The 18,433-nt window shown below is 36.9% G+C and overlaps 1 protein-coding gene across 3 annotated transcripts in view; it reads right to left on the bottom strand.

The window, feature by feature from the left end:
• The window catches only part of LOC137277792 (neurotrimin-like), a 280,109-nt gene that overhangs the window by 60,540 nt on the left and 201,136 nt on the right, over nucleotides 1-18,433 (bottom strand). For all 3 annotated transcript variants that reach the window (XM_067809723.1, XM_067809722.1, XM_067809724.1), the window contains one exon: nucleotides 2,844-2,974. In XM_067809723.1, coding sequence (XP_067665824.1) covers nucleotides 2,844-2,974 — 131 coding nt within the window. The remainder of the gene's footprint in view (nucleotides 1-2,843; nucleotides 2,975-18,433) is intronic.

Here is an 18,433-nt window from a genome sequence, read left to right as displayed (position 1 = left end):
ATTGAATTGATGTGCTTGTGTTGCAGCATTACCTAGTTGGAGAATGATGAACTACACTGTAACAAACTTCATCTTCACCAAGCAACTCATCATCCTTGAGACAAGTGCAAGACTTACAAAAGGACTGTGTTACCTCATTAACATGGTAGAGTGGGCAATGTGTAGGGCACACTATTGCTTTATATTGGTGGAACTAGTGCACTTGATGCTTCCTGCACTAACAGAGCTGAGGTGAGAAAGAAGACTGTTTACTCAGCTTTAGGTGCCTCAAGGACATAACTGACAATGAGTCCCTATGAGGGACAGGGTCCATGCTTGAAGCACAACTGTCCTTATCTGTGACATAAGACAAAGTCTCTACAAACAAGCATACTGTATGACATCTGTATCCTTTGTTACCACTTGATGTGCATCAAAGCACGTCTTACACACATCCTTATCTGTGACATAAGACAAAGTCTCTACAAACAAGCATACTGTATGACATCTGTATCCTTTGTTACCACTTGATGTGCATCAAAGCACGTCTTGCACAGAAAGATCATGGATAAGGTTCCTCAAGGACATGACTGACAACTGAGTCCCTAAACAGTCCGCATGATACGGTTCCGCTTGAAACACAAGTGTCCCTATCTATCACACAAGACGGAGGCCCCACCAAGAAGCATAAGGTATGACATCTGCAACCCCTGGAAGCCCATCAAAGCAAGTCTTGCACAGAAAGATCATGGATAAGGGTCCGTCTGGGATTCAGAACAGTTACAGAGCTTTAAGTCCTTCAAGGACCTAACTGACAAACGTCACTAGTCACTAGTCCCTATATATGACAATGTTCATGCTTGAAACAGTACAAGAAGGACAAAAGACAGTTTCCACCATGAGGCATATGTACATCTGTAACCTCTGATACCACTTGAAGCCCATAGGCACTGTCTGATACAGAAAGATCATGGATCATGACCAGTGTGGGATGTGAATCTATGAGAAGTAAGTAGAGACACACTAGGGCAATTATCTCTGTATAGTGAATTTCAGTGCAACTAGGACACACATGCTTCACAAGAAATTAATCATGGTGGACTATAATCCTCATGGGAAATTGTGGTTTCATCGACCACCTTATTACAGTTTGTCTAAAGAAGTTGATTTCCTAAGAGGATAAAACATCTGTCTGTGATTGTTTCCTTACGAACATGCTGACCAAAGACATAATTTAAAATTTTGTTAAAAAGGTAATTAAATCATTACTAAAGAAAGGTTTCTATTTTAAATCTCATTTTTCTGACTTTGCTCAAGTGAATTATTTGTGACATACTGATTAGAACTTTCTTTTCAAAGTAACATGATACTTCCTGAGGAAATTGCCCATGAACATGAAATTTGTCAAAGGTTTGTAATCATTTGCCGGCCCTCATGACAGACAGGCAATTACATGTCTTCTTAGATCAAATTTGATCTATAAATACACATGCTATTTCATCAACAGTAAATTTTCAACACAAAAACCATTCATCCATCTATCTTAGTCAATGCTTCAAAGTTCTCCAGGGTTCTGTGCAAGGTTTTTGAGCAGTTTTAACTTAATATCAGCAATTAAGGGCCATTGAAGGGAAGGATACGCCCTAGATATCTGGTCATTTCACATCAGAAGTCATGATTAACATGTTACTTTTAAAGACTGTTATCACATGGGACTATCCAAACATTCTATCAGTATTGCGTCAAAACATGTCAATTTTTAATCATCAGAGAAAATGAATATTAGAATCCATTTCTGAGTCAGAGCTATCTAAAACTGAATGTGTTTTGAATCTTAAATTTGGTACCTACAAAAAAACATGTGAACAGTTTCAAGGAAAGCTCATGGCACAAACCTCCCAATTTCCCAGGATACTTAGCTCATCAAGTTTTTCACCAACCTGCAAGCAAAGTTATCTTGTGAACTGTCGCTGAGTGATTAAGGTATTGACAGGATTGAAAAAAGAATTTCCCAATAGTCTAAGGAAGACGCTCCAGTCATGGAATCACGACCTTGAACCTGACCAATTGTCAGAAATGAAAATATGTGACATGAACATTTTCACTGTTCTACAGTGGCAGCTCAAACCAGTGTTCTGATCAGGGGACCATGTTAAAAGGAAATCAAATTTTGCAATTATTTGTAATTGTCATGTGTGTGCATTTGTGTCCTGTATATGTGTATGACTGCATATAAGTTAGCTTGAATAGTGTGCATGTGTATGTACATGCATGAGTGCGTATGTATGCATGCATTTAAGTTAGGTACCAATACCTTTCCAAAATGAATAGAAAGCTCATCCCCAGCACACAAAGTCAGCCATTTAACCCACTCAGCCACTACAGTTGCTTGTATGCTGGCAATTATGTGTCTCAGGGGAGTGTAGGTGTGAAACTTGAATTGGACTCACCCTCCTCCCCCCCCCCACCCCAAAAGTAGTGGATTCTGCTCTTTATAGAGAGAGTGTAATCACATTTACATTTGACCCCTTTCTAAATGACATTACGTATTAATACAAAGTTCATTGCAGTTGTGACATATAACAGAAGCAAGTGAGTTTGCAGATCACACCATGTCAGCACCAATGGGAACAAAACCCAGTGTGATGCAGGCCTCAAATCTTTACCATTTGAAAAACCCACAAGCACAGCCATAGCGGTGACAGACCTAACAACGTAATCATAGACCAGGATTCAAACAAAAAACAAACATATGCTCAAGGGAGGCAACTCTGCAAGGTAACTGTGATGCCAGAGAGGGCACCTACTCCTGGTCTCGTAGTATGAGCCTTTGATCAGAAGGGATATCAGTATTAGTTTCTTACCTTTTTAGTTCCTAAATTTCTTATTTTACATGGTAAAACTGCCATGGCACCCTGTCTCACTGTCACATTTGTATTTCCTGGTAGGAACTTGGGTGTTGGTGTCAACTGTCGTTTGACAGATTCACTGCAACCTGTGAAAGATAAAGATGAAATTTCTGATATCTGAAGCGATCATACATTTTACTATATGACTTAAAAGCAAATTACATATTCAGTTCATTATGATAAACCATGGTTAAAGTTTGTGTACAATGATATGTGTATCTGTACTGAAGTCCCAGCCATCTGGTGGAAGTGTTTCAGTCAGTCACATTTATGTATTTAAATCAATGGATGCAGATTGTATGCAGGATTTGACATATTGAATGACATGATCTCCTGTTGGTGGTCTACCAATCATGTTTTAGATAATAAATGTGTTTCTTCTCAACACATACTGATATACTCTTACTGTGCTGTTCGCACTGTTTTTCCCACATGCCATATAGGTACCTGAAGTAATATCCAGCTGAACAAAATGGCATAAGTAATCATTATTGAGTGTCCACTTTGGGAGCTATCAATTCTCCCTTGGTGCTTGAGATACTGAATAATGTTGGTAACTTTGTAAATGTAGGTCACACTATATTGAGTATAGTTCAATGAATGTAAGCAAATGAGAAATTCCTTCATGAATCTGCCACACTGAACTTCAACAGAGCCCCTTCATGTTGTCAAACTTGAATTGGTGTCCCTGCAGACAATGGATGGCACTAACACTGCATAGCAAGGGTTGTCTTGAATAATAATGATGCCCAAGAAATTCTTGAATAACTATGATGCTTGAGGTCACTAACATATGATGATTGGATCAATATCATTGTGGAGGAAATGGTATCTTACCATCCAAGTTTTGACTGACCATGTCAACAAATTACAAAAGGTACCATACAAGGATATCCTGGCTGACCTAGGTAAGAAACTTTATTCACTAGCACAAGGCTCACTCATGGCACATATATGTAGGGTATGCTCTGTATAATAGTACATCAGACACATCTTCACAAATGCACATTTAACAGATTGTAATACTATGTAATACTATACTATAAAATAGTCACTGGCAAGAAAATCTTATGAAAATGACAATATGATGGAAGTAGATGTCATGAGATCCCATGTGTATGAAGTAGATGTCATGAGATCCCATGTGAAGGACGTAGATGTCATGAGATCCCATATGTATGAAGTAGATGTCATGAGATCCCATGTGTATGAAGTAGATGTCATGAGATCCCATATGTATGAAGTAGATGTCATGAGATCCCATGTGAAGGACGTAGATGTCATGAGATCCCATATGTATGAAGTAGATGTCATGAGATCCCATATGTATGAAGTAGATGTCATGAGATCCCATATGTATGAAGTAGATGTCATGAGATCCCATGTGTATGAAGTAGATGTCATGAGATCCCATGTGTATGAAGTAGATGTCATGAGATCCCATGTGAAGGACGTAGATGTCATGAGATCCCATATGTATGAAGTAGATGTCATGAGATCCCATGTGTATGAAGTAGATGTCATGAGATCCCATATGTATGAAGTAGATGTCATGAGATCAAATGTGTATGAAGTAGATGTCATGAGATCCCATGTGTAGGAAGTAGATGCCATGAGATTCCTATATACAGGAATTAGATGTCATGACATCAACATATGCAGGCAACAGATGTTATGATATCCCCATTATGCTAGGACACAGGAAGATCCTGATTAGAATCAGTAACCTATGCATGTTGTAAGAGGTGACTTGCTGACTTCTTATCCCAATCATCTTATCCTAATCGCGTGGATTGAAGATGTTCTGTTGATCACTTGTTTGTCTGGTCCACACTTATTATTTACAAACTGGCACCATATAGTTGTAATATTGCTTAGAGTGGCATAAAGCAAGAAATAAACAAACAGCCGGTGCCAGTTAGTCATTTGCTAATATAGAGGCAGCTCCCTGATATAACACAGTCTTACAGCACTTCCCCTCCCCCATAACCTAAAGTATGTAAGGACCCCCTCAATGCAGCATTAGAGAGATCAATGGTCTTACTGGCACTGCAAGATTGCGTGAGTCTCGGAGTATCCTGCATACATAATCTCCCTTGGGGCAATTCCCTCTCCTTAGTGACATCTTACTGTATCATCTACACAGGGACTCCTCTAGTTGTCTATCACTTTCTGCCACAAGACATGAAACATTCACACTTGATTAACTTTTATGATACCAAGAAATATCAGTGGGTACTGATGGACAATGTGCCAATTCTGACATTTCATACTTTAGTTGGGTTTTTAGATACATGAAAATCAAGTTTCTGAAACGAAAAACAGTATGAAGAATAATGTCAAAGCATTCAGAATCTCTTCATTTTCAGAGACAGTTGTGATCAAAGCTGCCAACTATTGCATGATCTGACAAATGGGCAAGGAAAACCCCTGAAAGATTATGCATACAATAATGAAGTTGACATCCATGATAAACATAATAATATACAGGCAAAGGAAATAATACCAAATACAAACCACTGATATTACATAAGAACAAACCACCATTGTGAAAAAGGAAAGTGAATTTTAATGACAGATGTACGGACAACGTAAATGTGCATGTTCCCTGTATACCTGTCATCAAAATTCACTTTCTATTTGCACCATGGCGGTTAGTTATATTGTAATATCAGTAATTTCGACTGGCATCCTTTTCTTTGCTCATTCATTTATTTTGTCTTCTACTGTATGAGTAGTATTGGGTACAGTTATCTAAGGGTCTGTATGACATTTTAGCTTATAACATGTAATGGTGATATGACTAGTGGACTTTTGTGTGAGATGTCTGTGGCTTTTGTTCAAGGGGCTTTTGTCTAAGGGGCTTCCGTCCCATGGGGCTTTTGTCAGGCAATCAAATAGTTCCACTGTGAAATAATGATGGCAAATTTGAAAACAATTGTTTACATTTTCTTTTTGTTGTATACTTTTACACACAGGCATATAAGTATCACCATATAGTTTGTTTGTGTTTGTTTGAAGCCATAATGAGCATCATTCTTGCTGCATCATCAGTGTAAAGTGTAAAATAATTAAAATGAGCAAAAAGATCTGATCCCATTTCATTCTTGTCATTCTTTTCCACTAAAAATTCTAATATACAGTTCAAGTTATATTAAAACATATTGAACAGAAATATAATATCTTGGCCATTCTTCCTGAGACCATGCGTCATAAGGACATAATCACATTTTCAGTATTAAGATTGTTTGCATTTTCAATTAAACATTACTAAACTCTTGAAACGGTAATACCTTAGGACAAAAAGAATCCATTTTCTCAACAAGCTTTATTTTGTTTAAACAGAATGATGCTGACACTGATTATCCAATAATATTACCCCATTGTTCTACAACATAAACAGTTTGCCATTCTGACTTTGTCAGGAACTTTGTTCTCAAGACAATGTGCATATATTACAATAAATATCTGATTTTCAACTCAACTCATTTCCATTGTCTCTATGAATCACTACTAAATAGCAGTGTTACCAATAGCTAGAAAAAGAGTGATAAGGTAATGTTCAAACCACTGACCTATCCTTCCACCATCTGTTTACAGGAAAATGAGTTTTAACTTTAAGTTCTTTAAAAAGTACTGTATTCTTTAAGGTATAATTATGAGAGGGCAAAACCTGCATAAGCCACTAATAAATGAGATTCTTTAATGTCCTGTGTCAATTGCCTCTAATTTTTATGTTAATCTTCAAAACATATAAACCAACTATTGCCAGCACAATCTGCATGTTATTAGCGAGCACACAATTAAACCATGGCAAAAATGAAGATCCATCTTCTAGAAGATCATCCATCCAGTTCTGTCACAATTCTCTGCCTCCTGGGTTTTCCTGTTCTGATTTTAATTGCCTTTCATATGAATCATGGGCCAATGGGGAGTTATTCTATCTCCAAATTCCTGTAAATGTTGACAAATTCAATGTCAAAGTCATAAATATATATGACACAAATCCCATTTCCATCTGATGTATTGTTAAAATTGCTTATTTGCCAATCCTGCCAAAATATTCACAGCAATTTTCACAGAAAAGTGCTTTGACAATCAATATAAGATCATTACAATACTTTCAGCAGAGCCAGCAGTGGATTTAAGTGAATGTCAGATTAACAGTTGAAAAAGAATCACCAATCAGTCAAAAACATTGCAAAAATATGTTAAGTTTCTTCAAGTGTCCTCTCTTGTGCCTAATGGACTGCAAGACATCAACGCTTAGATCTGTCTCTGGCAGCTATTGCTCATGGAAATCACAACTGATAGTTATGAAACATCTCACAATGCTCACACAGTACTATCATAATAATAACTGATTTGTCAAACGTCTGACAAATTGCTTTAAGAGTTACCATCATGGGACATTTTATGCAGTTATTCAAAATTTCTAAAGTTTCTATTCAATTGTGTGTGCCTTTGAACCAAAAAGTTCATGACGGACTCATCTCAGGAGACATAATGGCTCGTGGAGTGTAGACTGCTTATCTATCTATGTGAAGTAAAGCTGTGTAAAAATCACTGTATTTTTTTAAATCTGCTTGATCTCATCTAGGGGCATGTCAGGAAATCAGTAAAAACCTTTTGGGCAGATCAAAGACACATTTCAAAATCAGGAATCCAGATTTTTACTTCTGCAATTTATGATAGGGCTAAGAAAACCCTACGAGCTAAGATGGCAGAGAGTTCATCCCTTATATCATACAGTATAACGTGAAACAAAGTTAATATAGAAATCAATACACTCAGATGTTGTTAGAATATGAATTTATCAATTTCAGTATCACCGGTATAGGTTTTTTCAATCAAATCAGAGGCAGCACACTGAGTTAACATGCTTCAGCTCAACATGGATACTTCAGTCAGATACAGTATCCTGACTGCAAGCTGGCAAATCCTTGTCTGTTAACGCTGAACACCAGGCAGAGTTACCATTGGCACCCCTTTGACCATCTTTTGGTGTGCTGCATCAACAGCATCAAATCACTCACCTGACACTCTAACAACTACACCACAAAGTCACTTGGACATGTGTTTGTTGGTTAGCCTTACACTCTGTAATATTCTCACCATATGACAACTCAAAAGTCCAAGTTCTAAACCAGACAATCCAGTCACTGACATCACGAGCACCGATGTAAACAATTAGGATATGAAGATATGCATCTACCAAGTAAGTAACATCTAACCGGGATCTTTACTGCGAGACATAGTTTCTGTGATACACACATTTACCTTGTAACTGTATATCTAGAAATCAATCATCATCCTATGGCCTTTAAGACCGTTGATTTAAACTTAGATCCTGTCATAAACAACACACTGGCTGTAATTAAACATTGATGCCAGTAATCGCTGAATCCGGTCAAGAAAAAGTCATGTTTTTTCAGTCAAACTGAATACATGTTCATAGATATAAACATATATTAATCTGACATACATGGTATTTTCTTTTTTCTAGCAAAGAAAAATGGCTATAAAAGGCTGTACATCATGACTTCATCTTTAATAATTAGTTTTGTTACAATCGCTTCTCACCTCAAATTGGCATCTTTATAAGTTTGACCTTGTGAGATGTCACTCAGTTTGATCTGTGATATATTGAACATTGAAATGTCACCTCTCATGTACCTTCATGAATCCATTTGTAACTGAAATAAAACCACTTACTCTGAAAATATTGTCAGTTGGCAATCGCTGCTATATGTCTTTGACCAGATGGATTTCATTATGGAAAATGAGGAGAAGATGCTGACATTGGCAGATGAGGACTTGGATGGATTAACACTTGCAGAAGACCAAGTGAATGAGCATGTGCCAAGTTACATACCAATAATGACTTTGTTCCAGTTTAACCATTCCCTTGTACAGAGCAAAATGTCATGCAGTAATTATGCATTTGATTGTATTATAAGTCATGCATATTTATATGAACAGAAACTTCACTTTCACACTTATATTTCATCAACAATTAAAATTTAAAATTTTAATAGAAAAACAAATGAATGGATGTTGGTTGAATAGAAGTATGAAAACTTTCACAATCATATGTGAAGAAAGTGCCCTTTTTAAAGTCTAGCAATTTGTTGACAATGAATTGTTTGTAAAACCCTGTTTGGGGACAGTCGTCAATGTTGCCAGCAATCAATGAGTTTAAATCCATCAAAATCTAATTTAAAATCTCCTGATAAAAAAAGCAATCAAATTAAAGTCCCTGCAACTCTTAGGGACTTCTATGTCTTTAATCAATGTCTGATTAGCTGGCGGCCATTTTGAAATCCAGACCGGAGATGACTGCTTCTCAAACTGCTACACTGATGAGGAAGGACGATCGCTGCCATTGCCAATGATGTTAGATAGGTCAAGCTTAATTACAAACTGATCAGTGACCTATTTCCTTATTTGGATTGGTTTCTTGGTTCACAGTCTGGTGATAGGTTCCTGACGCGCCAGCTGGATTAATCCATATATTATTGGAAATATTGGGACAAATATTAGTCTGTGTAAAGCTAGACATAGCCAATTTGATATACCTTTTTAATATTAACAGGAAATTAATGTAAACATCAAGAGGAATATCAGCAAATGTTTCAAAGATGAACATTTCAATTTTATCTAAACTGAATTACAATGTTTCTTTCACACAAAATGGATGGAGTAGCTTTAGTAGCTAAACCAAGCGGTAGCTTGTTATGTTCAAGAACCAGGTTCAATTCCCCACATGGGTACAATGTGTGAGACCCATTTCTGGTATTCCCTGCTGTGATATTGTTGGTATATTGCTAAAAATGGCCTAAACCTTACACATTCACACACAGGTTGGTAAGAATAACGTTAACAAAATTTGAAGAAATCAAGAATTGTTCAATACAAAAAATTCAGAATGAAAATAGTCCATGTACAAAATGAAAAGTATGAGACAGAACACATCAAACAGAAGATTGACATAGTATTATTTCTATAAGTGCCATTGCTCATCTGTCAATGTTTACAGCCAGGACTCTAAGCATAAATAAGATCAAAAGAAACCTTGACAATAACAGCAAGCGTGATGACAATACATAATTCTTCATTACATATACACCTCCAGGAAATAAGCATACTTGAAGAGATTCCAATGTTCTTTGATTATAGGTGTGTGACTAACGCAAGAACTTTATACACATACATCAAGTCTGATAAAGCCTGGAAATACATCAAACATGCTGATGCTGAGGTAGTTTGCATCTGTCCACAGAACTGCATATTGCAATCAGGCAGATAAATGTTTTCGTCTATTTTTCATTTGTGGAAGTTTATTCCTGTTCTATATAAAATATATGTAATTTATTGATCTCTGTGCTTCTCATTCGTCAGCCATGACATGCTGTTCAGCCAGGGATGTTTACTAATGATTACTTCAAGCAGTGAGTTTGGTTTGAACTTTCATTAAAGCTGGATTCTATACAGGACTGACCAAACGTTACATAATGATTGTCAAATATGGTGAATTCAAAATGTATAAGAGGTAAACCCTTTTAATTCATGTGCCTTTTAAATATATATATATATGTGTACAACAAAAGAACCATGTCTACTTACTTGTGGAGAGGTCATGACTAAATCTTTCACTCAAGATAATTGCATTTAATAGCACTGTGCGTGTATGTGTTTGTGTGCATGTTTGCAGATCTGTGTGCACATATGTGTGTGCATGTGTGTCTATTTATCCGTGAGTGTTTGTTTCAGTCAAGACAAATACCATTTCTATACTGCTTGCTCAGCGAGATACAATACAGATTAACATGGATACTCAACTCAGAGACACCTGACACCTAGCAAACCTGTCCATGTGTTTCATTTAATGCCAAGTTCTAGGCAGAACAACAACAAGTGCCATGTTTGACATCTAATACAATGTGATCAATGATGAAACCACTGACCATGTGCTTACAGCAAGATGCTCTGCCCACGAGACCATGGATTCCGTCCATCACCATATGCATACATGGGATCATAACGGGATATGCGCTTTCAGTTTTAAGCCTTTTGAACACATTATTCAATTACTTGTTAATGTAACAGCTTCACTCATGAGGAAAACTAAAATGCTTTCAGTGTTGTAGAAGTGTATCTCCAAACACCGAGCATACAATGCTGACAAATCCATGATCACAGGTCAGATCTGACATTCAAACCCAGAACAGTGGATATTGGCAAGCATATGATATTATGATTGCAAGTCAGAAAAAAAGTTCCATGAGGACCACATTATCACAAGTGCCCCCAACTATGTTTCAACATATGATCCTGTATAAAGGAAATTCTTGTTGACCAAACTCAATTTTGAAAGACGTATCCAAAACCTTTTCCTGAAGATAACCTGTAAACGTGATGCTGTTTGTTAGTGAGTGACATCAGATGGTGAATCGGAAAGATGATAAGCATGATTATACAGTATGAAAGAGTTGGACATGTAAGATATGCACTCTTCAGGGACATAAATTCAATATGACACCAATATTAAAATGGTTAGATTATTACCTTGCCACGACTAACATTAGGTAATTCATCTAAATTTGTACATTTACTTTTAAGTTGAATTCTATGACCAATGTGCTAATACAAACAAATACTAGTATATATATTGACATTTCTACAATACAATATCAGTATTGTGTTATTACTGAGTTAAACATTTAACACTGATAGCGTTAATACCAAAATACTATATGCTGTTTAAACTCAAACTTCAGTGGACAGTGGGTAGAGGTTAACGTATTTGTTTGTCACAGAGAAGGGCCCGTTTTCCTGTCCAATATGGATGGTGGTCTAACAGCTAATTCATTCAGTTTCCATGTTTCATGTAACAGGGAGCACTAATTGCTGCACATTGCACAGGCAGCAAGTTATTGCTGTGCTATAATTTCAGCTGGATGTGAGTAGGGGTATTTGTATACATCAGTAATAAGGTTTGCTTTTGTGACTGATGGACGAGCATATACATGGCATCATTCTGTAATTTGCAGAACATGAAACACTTTTATGCTCAATTTATGGCTCTTTTTATATGCTCCCTACAAATGCCTGAAGCAGTCATATCTGGACAGATAAATGCCTGAATCCAAAACATTCAAGCAGACCCATGCAAAAATCTGGCTTGAGAAGGAGACAAGAATGACAGCAAATGAGGATTTTTCTTCCATGATATCAGAGTCCATCACAACATCCCCAGAAGGTGTGATTGAAACGTGTACTAAACTACCACTGTCAGCATGAATCTCAATGGTAAAAAGAGCCTGTTAAGCTTCAATAAAAGCATCCCACACCTATATGCCACAGATAAATTGAACCATTTTGGTAATCACTCCCCATGGCTGGTCCGCACAGGAAGCAAATTTAGCAATATGCCGATTTTCATTCGTGAAAGGGAGAGGTAATGACTGGCAAGGGAGAGCGAGTATTAGGCACCAGGTGATCACATACAGTTCTTTTTTTCTTTAATCTTGAATTTGTCATGAGAGTGTTGATAAGTGCACCACTGAGAGTGCTGTGAAATATAGACATATCTTCAAGGGTAAAGTTAGGTTGGAAAAAGAAAATTGTCTGCAGTGTACGTGCAAGTTAATTTAAAACATCTTGGCAAGGACCATTATGTGCTCATTTTGTGGGTAAAAATAACGCCTAGACACATTTTTATTACATGTGAATCCATTTTTGTACCCTATCTACAGGCATGAAATATAGTCCTTCGAATGGGTTTCATTCACCTTGTCCATATGATTTTGTCTGTATTGTTTTTCATGCCATTCCTCACTAAACTTCAAAAAAGTACATACACTTGCACATCACAAACATCAAAACAAAAATGCTTTTGCGGACAGTTTCATTTCATTCATGTCTGTTTTTATTCAAGATGAAGCTTTCAGTATCTTCCAGTGGAACTCCTTTGCACCGTGACAAATATAATGTGTGCATGAGTTCAATACCTAGCATACATTCAAGATGGTGGATGAAAAGCTTCATTGAACAATATTTCAGTTTTACAGTACATCAGCTATGGGAGGAAATGAAAACTCAAAGTGAGCCATGAAGCTAATAATGCCATCATAATGTCACCTTGAGCACAGGTGACCATTAAGAGTAATAATTTTGTTGAAAATGTGATATAATCCAGGGCCAGAGGATTCACAAAACAAAGGGACACAACTCCGACAGCTGCAGTACTGAAGACCACTAGGAGGAATTCACATCACTCAGATAGACTGATTAAGACAACAACTCTCTACACCTGACAATAAAGATCTTATTTCCTGAAGCAGCAAACCTTCTTATCTGTTTCAGACAGGTACTTGGTTGCAGAGATTACATAATTAACCCAGTCTGGCATCAAGTTACTATCCAATTACGATCAGCTCCCTGGGGAGGCTACACTAAGTATACTTGACCACCTTGTTTGACCTACCTGACACCCTCATCGCCCTTGGGAGCTAAATTATTCCAAACATACTTGATTAGGTGGTTGATTCACATTTACCAATATCAACTGAAGCTAACCCTGGATTATGTTTCAAAGAGTCATATGATCCTACCTTGATCAAGGTCACAACATTTGAGGCCTTTTGTTTTATGACAGACATGTGGTGGATATCCTCATCTGGAGACACAGTCACTGTCTGATGCAACAGACTAGTTAGACATGTATCATGAGTTCATATGGTTCTGAAGGTTAAACCAATTGATTTCCCTCTGTGTGTGTTCGTAATGGGTGCCTTGGTAAGACCAGTTACATCTGAACACCTGGTACCATTACTATTTGATACTGACTCGTAAACATGTGCATATGTATAGTGGTAATCAAGCAACAGAATGGCATTTAGCATGGATTTCTCATGGCTGGTGAAGTAGTTGTGACTATAGTTACTATTAAGCAAGTACTGTTGTGGTGTTCCTTGCCGTGATATTGCTGGAACATTGCTTGAGTAAAAACATATCCACTCACGTTTACCATTGCTGGACCTACCAAATGCTTTTAAATTAAATTTCTGAATTATGAACAATGGATGCTCTTTTACCCCCAGCCAGCCAATTCCAGCATTTTTTCAAATATGCTAGGTCAGGCAAACCAGTGGTGAACAGCATGAGCAATCATGTCACCGACTGGGTACATTGTCACATAACTAAACAACTAACAAAGATTCAGTCTTTAGACTGATTCAGATGCAGTTATTTGCAGATTGCCATCATGTAGCTCCAATATTGCAGAGTGCTGCATTTAACAACATATTCACTGAAACCAACCAGTTCTAACTTCTAGTTGTGATACCATGTTTACAATACTAACAAGGTACATTTCACACAGCAGTAAATGGGTACTCAGTGGGATAAGTCATGTGACTATTAACCTCTTATCATCTCACAGGTCTGGGTTATCCAGGGTAGTGATATTCAGATTGTAGAGCTATGAGCATGTCCATTGATGGTTTGGAATTCAGTGCATTACAAATGCTTTTTTTGTCATAAATATTATTTGATGAGAACAGGCATAATGCTTTATGATAGACTGTTTCAGAAAGAACAGCCACAGTCATTTTTAAATTGAATATATGAAGAATATATGAACATGATTATTAACAATTAAAATGCTACTATTCATGCAAACATCATTATTAAAAAGATATAGATGCTCAATCACAATACGTGTAACAATTTCATGTTTTCCACTAATACAGTTTCAGTATGCACTGAACCATGGCACTGATACAGACTAACCATTATTAGTCATGGTGCCAGATGTGCAGTAATGGATTAACTTTGAGATTGCCATCTTGCCCACTTGCTTCAAACTATACTCTACTTCCTCTTTTCAAAATGTTCATTAGAACACAAATGTGAGAAAAGGGAGGTTTGCAATTTAATTGAAAAATAAATGTTTGTGGCCATCATTTTGAAACCATATCTTGAGCTCTATTAGTTAGAGATAAGCCAGATTTTATCAGCTGTTGTAAATGAAGGGTACAACGCCATGCCCTATTTCCAGACACAAACAGCCATGGAGTACATCCTCTGTATTTTGACCTAAATACAGCAGATTAAGGGCAATTCTAGGAATTCATATGAGATTCTAGGCTTCCAGCTCAGGGACTGTTCCAGACCTCTGTGCTACACAATAAGTAGTATGCTAGTAGTATTTCAGTGACAGTTTTTATTAGAGTTGAACCTTAACCGTTTTATTCTTTTTATTCCATTCCCACTGGATTCCTTGTGCAATGATAAAAGGAATATGGCCAAACACTTCTTCAAAACAGGGAACTGTTCCACACTTTGGATCTGAACAGGCACCAGTGGACAGTTAAAATTTGTTAGTGACACAGATACAGATATCAATTGAATCATCGACACACATTGTAATGGAATAACAGCTCCCAAGGTTCTAGTTCCATACCAAGATATTAGTTCCAGTAGTGTTGTTGCCAATGGTAACCACTTTCTGCAAAAGGGGTAATGATGGTGCTCTGAAACATGATATTACTGTGTGGAGATTAGACACTTTTATTCATCTATACCAATAGCATCAGTTGTAATTATTCTTATTAATCTGAAATTAGATTTTATTTCAGAATAATTAATAATAATGGATAAAGTTTCAGTTTTCCTATTACTGTTCTTTCAGTGAGAAAGACTTCATGACAGCATTGTAGTATTCTTGAATTCTTGAGCTGAGGTGGGGTTTAACGCTGCACTTAGAAATATTTTGCTCATATGAGGACATGCATGCATGTGTACATGTGGCTGTTTGTACTAGTCCAGACTTATGATGGTTTTATAGTCCTAGTTCACTGAGAAACCATGTCGTAGTTAATAATGAATACCCCACACAGGAACATTATACTGACACCAAGTCAACCATCCTTCTTGTACCCATTAATACTGGGCACCACACAGCGACCAGCAAGTACCATATTTTAACATCTTTTGGTATGACAAACCTGGGGACTGAACCCACAACCAACTATTTCCACCATGGAGGTGGTCCTTCAATTCTTGAAACACTGAACATTTCAAATGGGTTTCACATGTTATGCTATCCACATCACCTGGGCCTAGATTTTCGAAGCTCTCTTAGCACTAAGATTGTTGTAAGTGCCATACGTTAATGTTAGCTTACGACTATCTCAGCACTAACAGAGCTTCGAAAATCTAGATCCAAGTCTTTCATCACTCCTCTGCACTAAAGTCTAGCATGATACATATTCAAAACAGACCCCATGCATTCACTACTATGTACAATCAAACTACTGCTGCCTGAAAAACATCTTCAAAGAAATATTTTCAGTTTTTAGTTTGGAGGTAAGGAAATACAAAAGTACATTTTGTTTGATTTTGGGAATTACTTATCAATAATAGAATGTAATGCAGATTCTTTCTCATGTAATATGCACTGCTTGTTCAGCAGGCTTGCTTCATTTTAGATTTATCAACAGCCAAGCTTCCTATGCCAGCACAGGTCCACCTCTGGTATCTGGTTATGCATTCAAATTCATTTCTTTAGGTATCTTTCAAGTGCAGAACAGGACAAAACGATCACAGTCAAAGTACACACACTTAGTATCTGGCAATGTATTCACATGTAAGTCTGCAGGTATCCTTCAAGTACTTTCCACGACATATTGACAAAGCAGAAACTTGTTCTAACAACATCAAGATAGCTGAAATAATAATTCAACAGGGGACTGATTACAACATTTTCTTTGCAACAATACATGGAATAATAGCCTGGCAGGGGATTCATTATTTTCTATTGTTTATGTTCGGCAAAGAATTTTAAATCTGATCCTGTTTCTAAATTGGTTCAAGTACATTCCCAAATCCACTGTTGATGATAATTATCCATTATACATACTTGGCTGTCAAAGTATATAGCCTTGCACCTGTCTACTTCGTACCTGTATTGTGATATCAACACACAACACAGATACGTTACAACTCCCAGTGGATACCATGCCAGTGGCGCCAACGTCAGATCTTGGTGCATTACCAATCCCCGTGGAATGACTAACAGGATTAACATGTTAACTTAACTGACGCATGGTCCTCTTGTGTTCAACTTTATTTGTGTATGAAGTAACAATCAACGTGTAACTCAATGTCAGGGGACAAGAATGGCATTGGCACTGTATCAAAGGTTATTTATATCCATAACAATCACATTTTAATGAGAAGGACATGTTATTTTATTGGTAATATGTGATTGCAATCAAGCTCTAATTCGATTAGCTTGTTATCATATAATTCAAGGATATTTACACCCAACATTTTAAACAAAAGTGGTGGTTATTCAAATACACCCATAACAAATAACTGAGGGGTATTAGAATACCACAACATATTGTCATGTAAGTCAAAGGAATATAATAGGTATGTAACATAGGGAAGCAGGTGGATGTGAGTCTGTGTTTGGCAAATAAACCCCAGAGTTTCTAGCGCTTCCGATCTAGTCAACACTTACAGACATATTGTAATTGTGGTGAATGATTTGTTCGCAGCATATTTCCGGCAGTATCAGCAGTAAAAGGGTACCTGAGAGTATGAGATGGTAGTGGCATCTGGGGTCATATACTCTACAGAAGTTAAGACTGAAAATGGCAGTGCAAATTGACGAAAACATTTCAGTTACATCAATGTGACATGCCTGTCAGGAGACAAGCTGAACCTTGGCGCCACCAGCAGATGATGTGTATTAGAATCATATGTCCACAATGCAAACAGACATCTGTATGCACAATGCTGTGATATCTAGCTGAGAAGCAAAAATTTAGATTTAGATTTCCTACATATAATTTTAATTGCTAGAGAGACAGAAAGATTATGGGGGAGCACACTTAAAGAGCAACTGCTCTTCAATAATCTTGGTTATGAATCTGGGGAGATATTGCATGTGTTATGTGATTGTAACAGACTTACAGGGTTGTACAATACAGATACAATACAAGCAAATAGAATTTTATTGCTTCTATCTGAACATACGTAGTAGACCATCTTACAGAGGTTGAAGATAGAAAGATAGAATAAGCAATAGGAATTATTCAAACTATATCAGTATCCATGAAAGTGTGGGGAATCAAACTGAAGTCTTCAGCAATATTCATGAAAGAATATATTGGCAATCCTTGAATAGCTGTATCAAGAATAACAAAACAATCAAAAACTGAAGGTTTTATGTTGATGCACTTTAGAAATATTTTTTGGATACAGATGACCCTGAAATAACAAAAACACATCTTACCTGTTTTTGTTTATTCGTCTTTGAAATATCATCTGACATTTGAAAACAGTTATCAAAATGGCAACAATGAAGATTAAAAATATTTAACTACTGGTTTCTCCTGTGAACTGCCAGAGTATGAAACTTCTTTAGGAACTCATTCTATGTAACTTGGATGACACTGCATGATTCAGATGAGACTTGGTGATTTCAGGAGCAGGTGAAAACCTCAGCGACTTGTCAAAAGAATCGTCAT

The sequence above is a fragment of the Haliotis asinina genome, chromosome 3, assembly GCF_037392515.1.
Source record: "Haliotis asinina isolate JCU_RB_2024 chromosome 3, JCU_Hal_asi_v2, whole genome shotgun sequence".
NCBI lineage: Eukaryota > Metazoa > Mollusca > Gastropoda > Lepetellida > Haliotidae > Haliotis > Haliotis asinina.
The sequence above is the reverse complement of the archived record's forward strand: the minus strand, read 5'-3'. Positions and strand labels throughout refer to the sequence as shown.